Below are 14,894 nucleotides of genomic sequence, written 5' to 3' on the forward strand. Positions count from 1 at the left end.
AGGAATGGCTGTTGCAGGTTCCGGGATTCAGATGTGTCAGTAAGAACAGAGAAGATGGTAAAAGAGGGGGAGGTGTGGCATTGTTGATGAGGGACAATATTACAGTTGTAGAAAGGATGTTTGGGGGGATGTTAACTGAGGTAGTATGGGCTGAGGTTAGAAACAGGAAAGGAGGAGAAGTCACCATGCTGGGAGTTTTCTATAGGCCCCTGAATAGTCCCAGAGATGTAGAGGAAAGGATAGCAAAGATGATTCTCGATAGGAGTGATAGAGGCAGGGTAGTTGTCATGGGGGACTTCAACTATCCAAATATTGACTGGGATCACTACAGTACGAGTACTACAGACGGGTCAGTTTTTGTCCAGTGTGTGCAGGAGGGCTTCCTGACACAGTATGTAGACAGGCCTACAAGGGGCAAAGCCACTTTAGATTTAGTACTGGGTAACGAGCCTGGCCAGGCGTTAGATTTGGAACTAGGTGAGCACTTTGGAGACAGCAATCACAATTCAGTCAGGTTTACTTTAGTGATGGAAAAGGGATAGGTGTACTCCACCAAGCAAGAGTTACAGCTGGGGAAGAGGGAAACTACGATGCAATTAGGAAAGATTTAGGAAGCGTAGAATGGGGAAGGAAACTGCAGGGGATGAGCACATTAAAAATGTGGAGCTTATTCAAGGAAAAGCTCCTGGATGTCCTAGATAAGTATGTACCTGTCAGGTAGGGAGGAAGATATAGAACGCGTGAGCCGTGGTTTACTAAGGAAGTGGAATCTCTGGTCAAGAAGAAGGAGGCGGCGGCTTATGTTCGGACAAAATGTGAAAACTCATTTAGGGCACTTGAGGGTTACAAGGAAGTCAGGAAAGACCTAAAAAGAGAGCTCAGAAGAGCCAGGAGGAGACATGAGAAGCTGTTGGCGGATAGGATCAGGGTTAACCCTAAGGCTTTCCATAGGTATGTCAGGAATAAAAAGAATGATGAGAGTTAAATTAGGACCAATCAAGGATAATAGTGGGAAGTTGTGTGTGGAGTCAGAGGACATTGGGGAAGCACTAAATAAACATTTTTCGACAGTGTTCACTATAGAAAATGAAAAATGTTGGCGATGAAGATACAGAGATACTTGCATCTAGACTAGAAGAGATTGAGGTTCATAAGGAAGAGGTATTAGAAATACTGCAGAGTGTGAAAATAGACAAGTCCCCTGGGCCAGATGGGATCTATCCTAGGATCCTCTGGGAAGCAAGGGAAGAGATTGCCAAGCCTTTGGCATTGATCTTCAAATCATCATTGTCTACAGGAATAGTGCCTGAGGACTGGAGGATAGCAAATGCGGTTCCCTTGTTCAAAAAGGGTAGTAGAGACAACCCTGGTAATTACAGACCAGTGAGACTCACTTCAGTTGCTGGTAAAGTGTTGGAAAAGGTTATAAAAGATAGGATTTATAACCATCTAGAAAAGAATAATCTGATCAGGGACAGTCAGCTTGGCTTTGTGAAGGGTAGGTCGTGCTAACTAATCTTATTGAGTTTTTTGACAAAGTGACCAAACAGGTAGATGAGAGTAAACCAGTTGATGTGGTGTATATAGATTTCAGCAAGGCGTTCGATAAGGTTCCCCACAGTGGGCTATGTCATTTTTATAAATGACCTGGATGAGGGCTTAGAAGGGTGGGTTAGCAAATTTGCAGACGACACTAAGGTCGGTGGAGTTATGGATAGTGATGAAGCATGTAGTAGGTTGCAGAGAGACATAGATAGGATGCAGAGCTGGGCTGAGAGGTGGCAAATGGAGTTTAATGTGGACAAGTGTGAGGTGATACACGTTGGACGGAGTAATCGGAATACAAAGTACTGGGCTAATGGCAAGACTCTTGGGAGTGCAGGTGAGCAGAGAGATCTCGGTGTCCATGTACACAGATCCCTGAAAGTTGCCACCCAGACTGACAGGGTTGTTAAGAAGGTACACAGTGTTTTGGCCTTTATTAATAGAGGGGTTGAGTTCTAGAACGAGGAGGTTATGCTGCAGCTGTACAAAGCTCTGGTACAGCCACACTTGGAGTATTGTGTACAGTTCTGGTCACCACATTAGAAGGATGTGGAAGCTTTGGAAAGGGTGCAGAGGAGATTTACTAGGATGTTGCCTGGTATGGAAGGAATGTCTTATGAGGAAAGGCTGAGGGCCTCGAGGCTGTTCTCGTTAGAGAGAAGAAGAAGGTTGAGAGGGGACTTAATAGAGACATACAAGATAATCAGAGGGTGAGATAGGGTGGACAGGGAGAGCCTTTTTCCAAGTATGGGAATGGCAAACACGAGGGAACAACTTTAAAGTGAGGGGAGATAGGTATAAGACAGATGTCAGAGGTAGTTTCTTTACTCAGAGTAGTAAGGATATGGAATGCTTTGCCTGCAACGGTAGTAGATTCGCCAAGTTTAAGTGCATTTAAGTCATCATTGGACAGGCATATGGACATACATGGAAAGTGTAGGTGGGATGGGTTTCAGATTAGTATGACAGGGCGGCGCAACATTGAGGGCCGAAGGGCCTGTACTGCACTGTAATGTTCTATGTTCTATGACTACCTGACCTGCATGTGCCCAACACCTCCACAAATGGATGCTCAAGGACCACCCTGCCGTTGACATATCAAAGTCTGGTTGGATCCGATTAATCAGGGTGATTGAGCCCCGATTGATCTATTAGAGGATGCTTAAGATCCTCCAAAAAGGGCAAGGAGACTTCTAAAGTATAGAATCACTACAACACCACCCTGAGGAGCTGTAATTCGAGATCAACCATGAAGAAAAGACAACCCCAAGAGAAGACCAGATAGTCATTGCCACATGTATCAAGGCCAAGATCTAGTGTGGTGGTTCCTGATCATCTAGAGTTAAGTTAAAGCACATAGTTGACTAGATTTATACTGTAAATTGTTAGTTTATAGTGTATTTTGTTAAATATTATAGGTTATTACTATTAGAGATTAACTCAGTTTCTTTGCTACATATATAAAAAAAAGTGTTAAAACACACTGCAGCAGACGCAAAGCTAAATTAGTGTTTGCTTTATTGATACTTGTACAATTAAAAAAAAATCTTGCTTCAAACTGTGGAAATTCATAGTTTTTCTTTTATTAAATAACCATCTTTCATTTAAAAAGCTGATCTAAGATATAAACAGCATGTAGATCAGAGATAAATAGCTCAACTTTTAAAAATCAAGTTAGAGATGGTTAGTTACATCAAATTTGGGAATAATTCGCTGTGGATTGGTGAACACTTTTCAGCACTGGAGATCAAACCAAAGGTTCAGCAGCAAATACTAACATTTTCTAATTAAGCATTACAAAATGTGAAGGTGTGCAGAAAACCAAAGTGAAAGATACTGCTGGCATAAAACAAGAGTGATGAATGAATGCCAGAATGGTGCCTTGCCTGCTGGTATTTACAGCAGTTTCTAGCATCTGCAGTATTTCGTTTTTGTAATGATTTATTCACTGTCACCAAGGAGTTCTGCTCTTCTTCCTGACACCATTTTAACTTGCCTCTGCTTTATTCATTTTCATTGCATTCCATTTCCCCTCCAGCCCGTCGGTCTCAATTTCCAATCAATACAACTACAGTTACATCTATTTTATTACTAACAGCAGCTGCCAGTATTATACAGAAACATAGAATATAGGAGGAAACCATTCGATCCTTCAAGCGTGCTCCACATTCACTCTGATCATCCAACTCAATCTGTTCCTGCTTTGCCCCCGACCCCATGTCCTTTGATCCCTTCAGCCTCAAATACGATGATCAAATTCTTCTTGGAAATCATGAAATGTTTTGGTCTTGACTGCTTTCTATGGTTGTGATTTCACAGGCTGGCCACTCCTTGGGTGAAGAAATTTCTCATCTCAGTCCTAAATGGTTTCCTATGTATCCTCAGACAGTGACACCCAATTCTGGATTCCCCACTATTGGTAACATCCTTCTTGCATCTACTCTGTTTGATCCTTTCGAAACTTTATAGGTTTCTATGAAACTCCAGCAAATATAATCCTAACCACTTCAGCCACAGAGCTGCCATTCCACGAATCAGTCTGGTAAACCTTTGCTGCACTCAGTCTATAGCAAGGACCTCCTTCCTCAGTTAAGATCAGAACTGCACACAATATTTGAGGCGTGGTCTCACAAAAAAAGAGGTCCTGTACAATTTCAGCAAGTCATCCTCGTTCCTATACTCAAAACCTTTCGTTATGAAGAGCAACATACCATTTGTTGTTTTTACTGCCTGCTACACATGCATGCTTACTTTCAGCCATTGGTATAGGAGGACACCCAGGTCTTATTGCACATTCCCTTTTTACAATTTATAGTCATCTAGATAACAATCCACCTTCCTGTTTTTACTACTGAAGTGGTTAACCTCATTCTTCCACATTATATGGATCTGCCCACTCACTGAGCTTGAAATAATCACACTGAAGTATCTCTGCATCCTCCTCACAGTTCACCCTCCCACCCAGTTTTGTATCATCTGCAAATCTGGAATATATTTAGTTTCTTCATGTAAATTATTAATATGCATTGCGACTAGCTAGAGGTTCAAACACTGATCCTTATAATACCCCACTAGTCACTGCCTGTCATTTGAATGTTTGCTATTGTCTTTCCACCATCATCCTTCTAAGTAAAATCTCCCACTCCATCATAGCCAACTTGTATCTCATACTATTGTAGTTTCCTCTATTTAGATTCAGGATCATAGTCTCAGAATCAACTGCATTACTCTCCAGCTTGATGAAGAATTCTATCATATTATCCCAAGGGGTGTCACAACTAGATTGCCAAATATTACTATACCCTGGCTATAGTTGGTGTCACAACATATTGGTTGAGAAAACCATCGTGAATACACTCCAGGAATTCCTTCTCTACAGTACAGTTTGATTTGATTTGTCCAATCTATATGCATATTAAAGTTACCCATAATTTCAGATATTCCACTGTTGCATGTATCTCTAACTTCCTGTTTAATGCCAATCCCAAAATCACTCCTACATTTGGGGGTAGATCTACAACAACCAATATATTTTGCCTTTTGGTATTTCTCAGCTCTTCAGATTCCACATGGTCAGAGATAAAACTCTTCCTCACTACTGCATTAAAATTTTCCTTTCGCCAGGTGGTGTACAACTCCACCATCTTTTCATTTTAGTTTGTCCTTCCTAAATACAGAATCTTGTAGATGTTCAGTTCCCATCTCTAGTCACCCTACTGCTCAGTTTCCATAATCCTGATTATATCATACCTGCTTTTACTTATTTACACAATTAATTCATCCACTTTATTGCCAATGCTTGGCACATTAATGCACAATGCTTGTGGCCTTTTCTTTTTATTGTTAGTTGCCCTATTTCTACTATTTTCACTGTGGTCTTGTTTGATCCTGGCCTTGGATTTCTCTAACCATCACTTCTCTTATTCCCCAGTCTTTTGTTCTTTGCTCTATTCCCCTTTCTCAGACTCCTTGCATAGGTTCCCGTTGCCCCATCATTTTGGTTTAAAACCTCCAAAACCACTCTAGAACATAGAACATGCAATGTTGCGTCAAACTGTGGAACCAATCTGAAGCCTATCTATCCTACACTATTCCATTTTCATCCATATGCCTATCCAATGACCATTTAAATGCTCTTAGTAGTAGGGGAGTGGAACGCACTGTCTGCAACAGTAGTAGACTCGCCAACTTGAGTGAAGAAACTACCTCCGAAATCTGACCTATATCTATCACCCTTCAATGTAAAGCTATGTCCCCTCATGCTAGCCATCACTATCTGAGAAAAAAGGGTCTCACTACCCATCATAATTTAATCAGAAGGTTAGATATAGGTCTCAATTAAGTCACCTGTCAACCTTCTTCTCTAACGAAAACAGTTTCAAGTCCCTCAGCCTTTCCTCATAACACCTTCCCTCCATACCAGGTAAGATCCAAGTAAATATCCTTTAGCAAATACTCCCTCAGGGAATCAGTCCCCATCCTGCCCAGGTGTAACTCACTCAATTTGTGCTGGTCCCATCTTCTCCGGAATCAGTCCCAGTGCCCCATGCACCTGCAACCCAACCCTCCTTCTTGCACCATCTTTCAGCCGCATATTCATTTGTTAATTCCTGCTATTTCTACATATGGCACTGATAGCAATCCTGAGATCACCACCTTGCCTTTCTTCCACAATCAAGGAAGCTCGAAAGTGCCTAATCTTTTTGATTAGGCACTTAAAGTTTTCCAGATTCAACAGGAGATGAACAATTTTGGACTGTAACCTTGGCTCCCAATGGTTTCTATATTCTTTGGAAGTTTTACCCTGTTGGCAGCTGTACTGTCATTCACACCTTTAGGCACATAATTAACTTCTTATTCCAGTCTCTTTACCTTGCACCACCAACCCTTTTGTCATTTAATCTCTCCAGTCTTTTACCCTCTGTTTGTTCTTTTCTATCTCCAATCTTTCAACTACTTAAAGCCTGTTACATTTCTAACTTTTTCCAGTCCAGATAGAAAGTCAACAAGCTTACAGTAGATACTAACACTATCTCTCTGCAGAAGTTGCCTGACTAGTATTTCCAACATCTTATACTTTTAATTTAAACTCAAGGTTGTGGACCGTCTGTTGCAAAACAATGCTGCTGTTTTGTCCTAATCGGACATAGGATTTGTTCCATATGTCATCTTGCACAGTTTACATTTCGGAATTGGGAGGAGGGACAAACTGTCCACTGGTTGAAGCCAAACTTGGCTGTGGTGATTTAAGGTTACTCATCTCAGCTCAGGACATCTTAGCAGGAGCCCTTCAGAGTAGTGAACTAGGTCAAACCATCTTCAGCTCCTTCAAAAGACTTTCCCTCCATTAGATCTGAACTGGGGACAGTCACCGATGTTTGTGCAAGCTTCAGCACCATTCATGACTCCTCAGATACTGAAGCAGTCCACATTCACATGCAACAAAATTCAACAATTTTCAGGCTTGGACTGACAAATGACAACTAACATTTATGCTAACACAAGCCGGGCAATGACCATCTCCAATATAAGTCATTCTAACCATTATCCTTTGACATTTAATAGTGTTACTGTTAAGAAATCCCCACTGTCAACATCCTGGGGTTATAAATTTGACAAGAAACTCAATTGACTTGCCATGTAAATACAGTGGTTACAAGTGCAGGTCAGACACAAGAAGTACCGTGGTGAATAACTCACCTCCTGAGTCCCAACACCTGTCCACCAACTACAAAGCATAAATCAGGAATGTGCTGGAATACTTCCCACTTGTCTGGGTGGATGGCACCTCCAACAGGACAAGAATCTTGACACCATTTAGGACAAAGCAACCCACTGACTGGCACCACATTCGTAAGCATCCACTTCCCCCTCCATTTATGCAACAGTGTGTACTGTCGACAAGATGCACTGTAGAAGTTCACCAAAATTCCTGAGACAGCATCACTCAAAACCCCAACCACTTCTTCCTAGAAGGTCAAGGGCAGCAGATACATGAGAATAGCACCACCTGCAAATTCCCCTCCAAGCTCTCACCATTCGGACTTGGAAATATCACTGTTCTTTCACCATCGCTGGGTCAGAATCACAGAATTCCCACCCCAGTGGGTCAACCTACAGCAGATGGACAACAGCAGGTCAAGGTGGCTGTACACCACCACCTCAAGTGCAATTACGGATGCGTAATAAATGCTGGCCAACAAGTAACAAAGCGGATTGATGAGGGCAGAGCTGTAGATGTGATCTACATGGACTTCAGTAAGGCATTCGACAAGGTTCCCCATGGGAGACTGGTGAGCATGGTTAGATTTCAAGGAAAAAAGTGAGGACTGCAGATGCTGGAGATCAGAGCTGAAAATGTGTTGCTGGAAAAGCGCAGCAGGTCAGGCAGCATCCAAGGAGCAGGAGAATTGACGTTTCGGGCATGAGCCCTTCTTCAGGAACGAAGAATGCCTGAAGAAGGGCTCATGCCCGAAACATCGATTTTCCTGCTCCTTGGATGCTGCCTGACCTGCTAGATTTCAAGGAACACAGGGAGAGCTAGCCATTTGGATACAGAACTGGCTCAAAGGTAGAAGATAGAGGGTGGTGGTGGAGGGTTATTTTCCAGACTGGAAGCCTGTGACCAGTGGAGTGCCACAAGGATCGGTGCTGGGTCCTCTACTTTTTGTCATTTGCATAAATGAGTTGGATGCAAGCATAAGAGGTACAGTTAGTAAGTTTGCAGATAACACCAAAATTGGAGGTGTCATGGACAGCAAAGAAGGTTACCTCAGATTACAACGGGATCTTGATCAGATGGGTCAATGGGCTGAGAAGTGGCAGATGGAGTTTAATTTAGATGAATACAAGGTGCTGCATTTTGGAAAAGCAAATCTTTGCAAGACTTATACACTTAATGGTAAGGTCCTAGGGAGTGTTGCGAACAAAGAGACCTTGGAGTGCAGGTCCATAGCTCCTTGAAAGTGGAGTCGCAGATAGATAGGATAGTGAAGGCGGCATTTGGCATGCTTTCCTTTATTGGTCAGAGTATTGAGTACAGGAGTTGGGAGATCATGTTGCAGTTGTACAGGACATTGATTAGGCCACTGTTGGAATATTGCATGCAATTCTGGTCTCCTTCCTGTCGGAAAGATGTTGTGAAACTTGAAAAGGTTCAGAAAAGATTTACAAGGATATTGCCAGGGAGCGAGAGCGAGAGCGAGAGCGAGAGCGAGAGCGAGAGCGAGAGCGAGAGCGAGAGCGAGAGCGAGAGCGAGAGCGAGAGCGAGAGCGAATAGGCTAGGGCTGTTTTCCCTGGAGCGTCAGAGGCTGAGGGGTGCCTTTATAGGAGGTTTATAAAATAATGAGGGGCATGGATAGGATAAATAGACAAAGTCTTTTCCCTGGGGTCAGGGAGTCCAGAACTAGAGGGCATAGGTTTAGGGTGAGAGGAGAAAGATATAAAAGAGACTTAAGGGGCATCTTTTTCACATAGAGGGTGGTACGGATATGGAATGAGCTGCCAGAGGATGTTGTGGAGGCTAGTACAATTGCAACATTTAAAAGGCATCTGTTGGGTATATGAATAGGAAGGGTTTGGAGGGATATGGGCCAGGTACTGGCAGGTGGGATGAGATTGGGTTGGGATATCTGGTCAGGATAGCTGGTCGGCATGGACGGGTTGGACCGAAGGGTCTGTTTCCATGCTGTACATCTCTATGACTCTAAGTGAATAAAAAAAAAATCTTGCCATCACATTAAACTATTCCACCATCTTTTGATATCACTACTTTAGCAATATCTTGTTCCTCTCCCATGTAAAATTTCATGTCTTACCATGTTTTGTGTTTACCTTTCCATTTTCCTATGTATAACAAAAACTTCTTTGCAAATGTTAACGTTTCTGGTCACTCAACCATTGCAGAGATACTTGTTGAACATTTCTACCATTTTCTGTTAAAACTTTATTGCTGGAACAGCACAGCAGGTCAGGCAGCATCCAGGGAACAGGAGATTCGACGTTTCGGGCACAGGCCCTTCTTCAGGAATGAGCAGAGAGTGTTCAGCAGGAGAAGATAAAAGGTAGGGAGGAGGGACTTGGAGGAGGGGCATTGGAAATGTGATAGGTGGAAAGAGGTCAAGGTGAGGGTGATAGGTCGGAGTAGGATGGAGGCGGAGAGGTCAAGAAGAAGACTGCAGGTCAGGAAGGCGGTGCCGGGCTGGAGGGATTCGGCTGAGACAAGGTGGGGGGAGGGGGGATGAAGAAACTGGTGAAGTTCAAGTTCATCCCCTGTGGTTGGAGGGTTCCCAGTCGGAAGATAAGACGTTCCTCCTCCGACCGTCGGGTTGTTGTGGTTTGGCGGTGGATGAGTCCAATGACCTGCATATCCTCGGTGGAGTGGGAGGGGGAGTTGAAATGCTGTGCCACAGGTTGGTTGGGTTGGTTCGTCCGGGTGGCCCAGAGGTGCTCTCTGAATCGCTCCGCAAGTAGGCGGCCTGTCTCCCCAATATAGAGGAGGCCACACCGGCTGCAGCGGATGCAGTAGATGATGTGGGTGGAGGTGCAGGTGAATCTGTGGCGGATATGGAATTTTCCTTTGGGGCCTTGGAGAGAAGTGAGGGGGGAGGTGTGGGCGCAAGTGTTGCACCTCCTGCGGTTGCAAGGGAAGGTGCCGGGAGTGGTGGTTGGGTCGGTGGGGGGTGTGGATCTGACAAGGGAGTCGCGGAGGGAGTGGTCTCTATGGAAAGCTGATAGGGGAGGGGAGGGAAATATATTCTTGGTGCTGGGGTCTGTTTGGAGGTGGCGGAAGTGACGGCGGATGATGTGCTGTACATGGAGATTGGTGGGGTGGTAGGTGAGGACCAGTGGGGTTCTGTCCTGGTGGCGGTTGGAGGGGCGGGGCTCAAGGGCGGAGGAGCGGGAAGTGGAGGAGATGCGGTGGAGGGTACCGTCGACCACGTCGGGGGGGAAATTGCGGTCCTTGAAGAAGGAGGCCATCTGTGTTGTACGTATTTTGAACTGGTCCTCCTGGGAGCAGATGCGGCGGAGACGAAGGAATTGGGAGAATGGGATGGCGTTTTTACAGGGGGCAGGATGGGAGGAGGTGTAGTCCAGGTAGCTGTGGGAGTCGGTTGGTTCTGCTTTCCTTGAAGAAACCATTTTCTGTTACTCAATCGTAAGCTGTGTAAGGTGCACCTTTTAAATAATGCCCCAGAAATTGACCATTAACCAAGAGGGTGAGCACCTCGTTATATTGATGTAAGATTTTACTTTTCCCGAACTCTACAGTATCAATATTATGAGAAAAATCATTTGGAAGCCACTCAAAATAAAGTCAGTATTTCAAGAGATAGTTGGGATAAATTTAAAAAGAAAAATAAGTTTTTTAGAAGTTCCAAAGAGCAAAATTCATGCAAAACTGATTTGTTGCGCGTCAGTTTAGTGAATCACTGGCTCAAACTACTTGTGTTCTCTCAGTTGTTCCTTCATTTTCAATGGAATGCAAGTCTTACATCCTAAACAGATATACACTATTACTTTTCTAAGAGTGTTACACTCCAGGTTAATTGTAAATGGGCACACAATAATGGGACTAACTAACCTCTTTCATTTCAAATTACAAGAGAATGGAGAGTAGGTGAGAAACTGCCAGCAATAAAGCAAGGCCTCACTTCAACCTCCTCTTCTCGCTGATAATAGACTCAGTGGCCATCGTTCTTTTTCTTTGAAAAACAATTTCCCAAGGATTAACAGCAGCCTAAAAAAGTCTGTTTTTTAGCACATGGTTGGGAATTCAGATCCAGGAATCAAAGGAAATAACAACAATTAGTTAACAACATATTTTGGACATGTTAAGCAGCTGCTGCCAGATGTAAATTTTTTATTTAATAGACCAGGTTGTAAGTTTGCTCGTTGAGCTGGTAGATTTGTTGTCAGATATTTTAACATCATGCAAGGTAACATCACCAGTGAGCTTCCAATGAAGCGCTGGTGTTCTGTCCTGCTTCCTATTTATCTGTCTTGGTCTGTTGTGATGGGTGATGTCACTCCTGGTTCTTTTTCTGAGGTTGGTAAATGGGGGCCAAATCGATATGTTTGTTAATGGAGTTCCGGTTAATACAGCTAATGGCAGGACCCTGAACAACATTGATGTACAGAGAGATCTTGGGATTCAAGTCTATAGCTCCCTGAATGTGGCCATAAGTAGATAGAGTGGTAAAGACAGTTTATGGCATGGTTGCCTTTACTGATCAGGGCACTGAGTACAAGTCAGGATACCATGTTGTGGTTTTTAAGACGTTGGTTAGACCACATTTAGAGCAGAGCATGGTGTTCAATTCTGGTCACCACATTACAGGAAGGATGTGGAGGCTTTGGAGGGCACAGAAGAGGTTTACTAGAATGCTGCCTAAATTAGATGGTATGAGCTATAAGAAGAGGCTAGAAAAACTCAGCTTGTTTTATCTGGAGCAAAGGCAGAGGGGAAATTTGATAGAAGTCTGTCAAATTATGAGATGCATAGATAGGGTTGACAGTCAGATTTGTTTTCCCCAGAATGGAGGGATATGGACCAAAAGCTGGCAGAAAGATTAGTTTAATATGGAATCATGTTCAGCACAACAATGAGCACTAAAGGGCCTGTTCCTGTACTGTATTGTTCTGTGTTTTAATTCCATGTTTCATACCCTCCAAATTAGGTTTTTGTCCAGCTGCAATATTGAAATAATTCCCAGTTACAAATCACATCTCAAAGGTAACTAGGGGTGGACAATAAATACTGGCCAGCCAGCAACAACCAAATTCCACAAATGAATAAGAAAAAGGCTAATTCGACCATATTACCTACAAAATCATTTACTTCTTGTCTCCACTGCCATTATCTAATTCACAGCAAGATCTGCTTGCCTACTACTTCTACTAAAATTTACAATTGTAACAAAGTACAAATTCCACCAGTAATCTCAGTCTCTGCTTCTAAAATTCAAGCTACTATTCATTCTCAATTTTGATTTATTCATCATCATTTGTAGCCATGTGACCAGCTGCTTAGTTCTGAAATTTATTTCACAAACCGCACTCTCTTCTCAGTGTATATATTTGACAAACTGTTGCTTAAATATATCAAATTTTGCTTGAGCTCCTGCCACACAGAGGGATACACTGTGGCTAATAAAAAAGGAGACAATCCATAAGCTTCTAGCAGAGAACTGACCAACTGGATTAGCCGAATTTGGGCTATCCCCATTTCGTTGGGGAATGTTGGATGCAGTCATACTTTCAGTTTCATCATGGACTGGGTTCAGCTGCACACGAAAACAAACGATAAATCATGTTGAAAACCTGAGGAACATGATTTTATTTGAAAATCAGCTCGAAACACCAGACAGAACACTTCCTGAAGTTGCTAAATAGGGTGATGTAATAAAACAAAGAACTGCGGATGCGGGAAATTTGAAACAAAAGCAGAAATAGCTGGAAAAACTCAGCAGGTCTGGCATCATTTGTGGACAAAGTTAAAAATCGCACAACAGGTTGTGTGACTTTTAAACTTTGTCCACCCCAGTCCAACAGCGGCTCCTCCTCACCATCATCTGTGGAGAGGAAGGAGAGTTAAAGCTTTCAGGTCCAGTGAGCCTTCTTCAGAAATCAGCTCTGAGCTTCTCCAGCAAATTCTCTTTCGATACCAAAAAGGATGCATGGGATATAGTCCTTAAGATACATTCGTATGGCTTTATATACCTAAAAGAAAAGCTTTGCAAATTTTCTTCACGCGTATTGAAAAACGGGGAGGAAAAAAAACCAAAGCATTAGCAATGACTTGGTTAAGTCCAGCTGCCCACAAGACCATGTCCACAACGGGGAGGGGGCGGAGCTCGTGGGCAGTGATTGACAGTCGCCCCGCTCTGACATCCTCCGGGGCAGATGCAGCGAAGCCGTGAGTTAAAACGGAATTTGCCCGCTGCTGACTCACCTCCTGCCGCTGCCTCGGCTCCGAGTTCATCCTGAGCGGTAGGCGCGAGAAAAATAGAGAAACACCAAAGAACGAGGTGGAGTTAACTGAGCCCGGCGTCACAGGCTCCACACCGACGCCACCCCCCGTGCGTTACTCGTCCGTCACACAATCCCGTCCCGACCTCTCAGTGGCTGCGGCTCTAGGTTCCGCACTTAAATTCTTCCCCAGCCTCGAGCTGCAAACCACCTGCGCACGTGGAGGGAGAGACCACCTGACAGACAGAGACAGAGACAGAGAGACAGTGTGTCCTGGAGAAACTGAGCAGTGTGTCAGAGAGAAGATACAGATAGGGAGAGAGTGTCCTGGAGAAACTGAGCAGTGTGTCAGAGAGAAGATGCAGATAGACAGGGAGAGAGTGTCCTGGAGAAACTGAGCAGTGTGTCAGAGAGAAGATACAGATAGACAGGGAGAGTGTGTCCTGGAGAAATTGAGCAGTGTATTAGAGAGAACTTAAAAATCACACAACACCAGGTTATAGTCCAACAAGTTTAATTGGAAGCACACTAGCTTTTGGAGCGCTGCTCCTTCGTCAGGTAGTAGTGGAGGACACAATTGTAAGACAGAATTTATAGCAAAAGGTTACAGTGTGATGCAACTGAAATTATACATGGAAAAATACCTTGATTGTTTGTGGAGTCTTTCATCTGTTCGAATACCATGATAGTTTCACTTCTTTCACATGTAAATCACAAAACTTTTTTTCTAAAAAGTTGCATTCTCAGGTTTACTGTAACAACTGGTGTTAGCTATACAATATGTTGAAGGTAAAAACAATGACTGCAGATGCTGGAAACCAGATTTTGGATTAATGGTGCTGGAAGAGCACAGCAGTTCAGGCAGCATCCGAGGAGCAGCAAAATCGACGTTTTGGGCAAAAGCCCTTCATCAGGAATAAAGGCAGAGAGCCTGAAGCATGGAGAGATAAGCCAGAGGAGGGTGGGGGTGGGGATAGAGTAGCATAGAGTACAATAGGTGGCAGTGTTTGTCACTGGCCACCCGGGTGTTTTCCTATCTACCTGGTGATGGAATTTGAATAAAGATTGGTGCACTTTGTGTCTTCCACTGTGTCTCACACCTGCACCCATGGGTGCTGGGGATAAGATAAGCACTACCGCACTTAAGTGGTAGTGTGGAAAAAAAAAGAATAGAGTACAATAGGTGAGTGGGGTGGGGGAGATGAAGGTGATAGGTCAGGGAGGAGGGTGGAGTGGATAGGTGGAAAAGAAGCTAGGCAGGTAGGACAAGTCAGGGGACAAGTGCTGAGCTGGAAGTTTGGAACTAGGGTGAGGTGGGGGAAGGGGAAATGAGGAAGCTGTTGAAATCCACATTGATGCCCTGGGGTTGAAGTGTTCC

The 14,894-nt window shown here is 43.7% G+C and overlaps 1 protein-coding gene across 2 annotated transcripts in view; it reads right to left on the minus strand.

The window, feature by feature from the left end:
- Positions 1-13,679, minus strand: part of tmem192 (transmembrane protein 192) — a 40,924-nt gene extending 27,245 nt beyond the window's left edge. For both annotated transcript variants that reach the window (XM_043698459.1, XM_043698452.1), the window contains exon 1: positions 13,500-13,679. In XM_043698459.1, coding sequence (XP_043554394.1) covers positions 13,500-13,529 — 30 coding nt within the window. In that variant the 5' untranslated portion in view covers positions 13,530-13,679. The remainder of the gene's footprint in view (positions 1-13,499) is intronic.
- Positions 13,680-14,894: the final 1,215 nt, after the last annotated feature.

Source organism: Chiloscyllium plagiosum, chromosome 1 (assembly GCF_004010195.1).
Source record: "Chiloscyllium plagiosum isolate BGI_BamShark_2017 chromosome 1, ASM401019v2, whole genome shotgun sequence".
NCBI classification, from domain to species: domain Eukaryota; kingdom Metazoa; phylum Chordata; class Chondrichthyes; order Orectolobiformes; family Hemiscylliidae; genus Chiloscyllium; species Chiloscyllium plagiosum.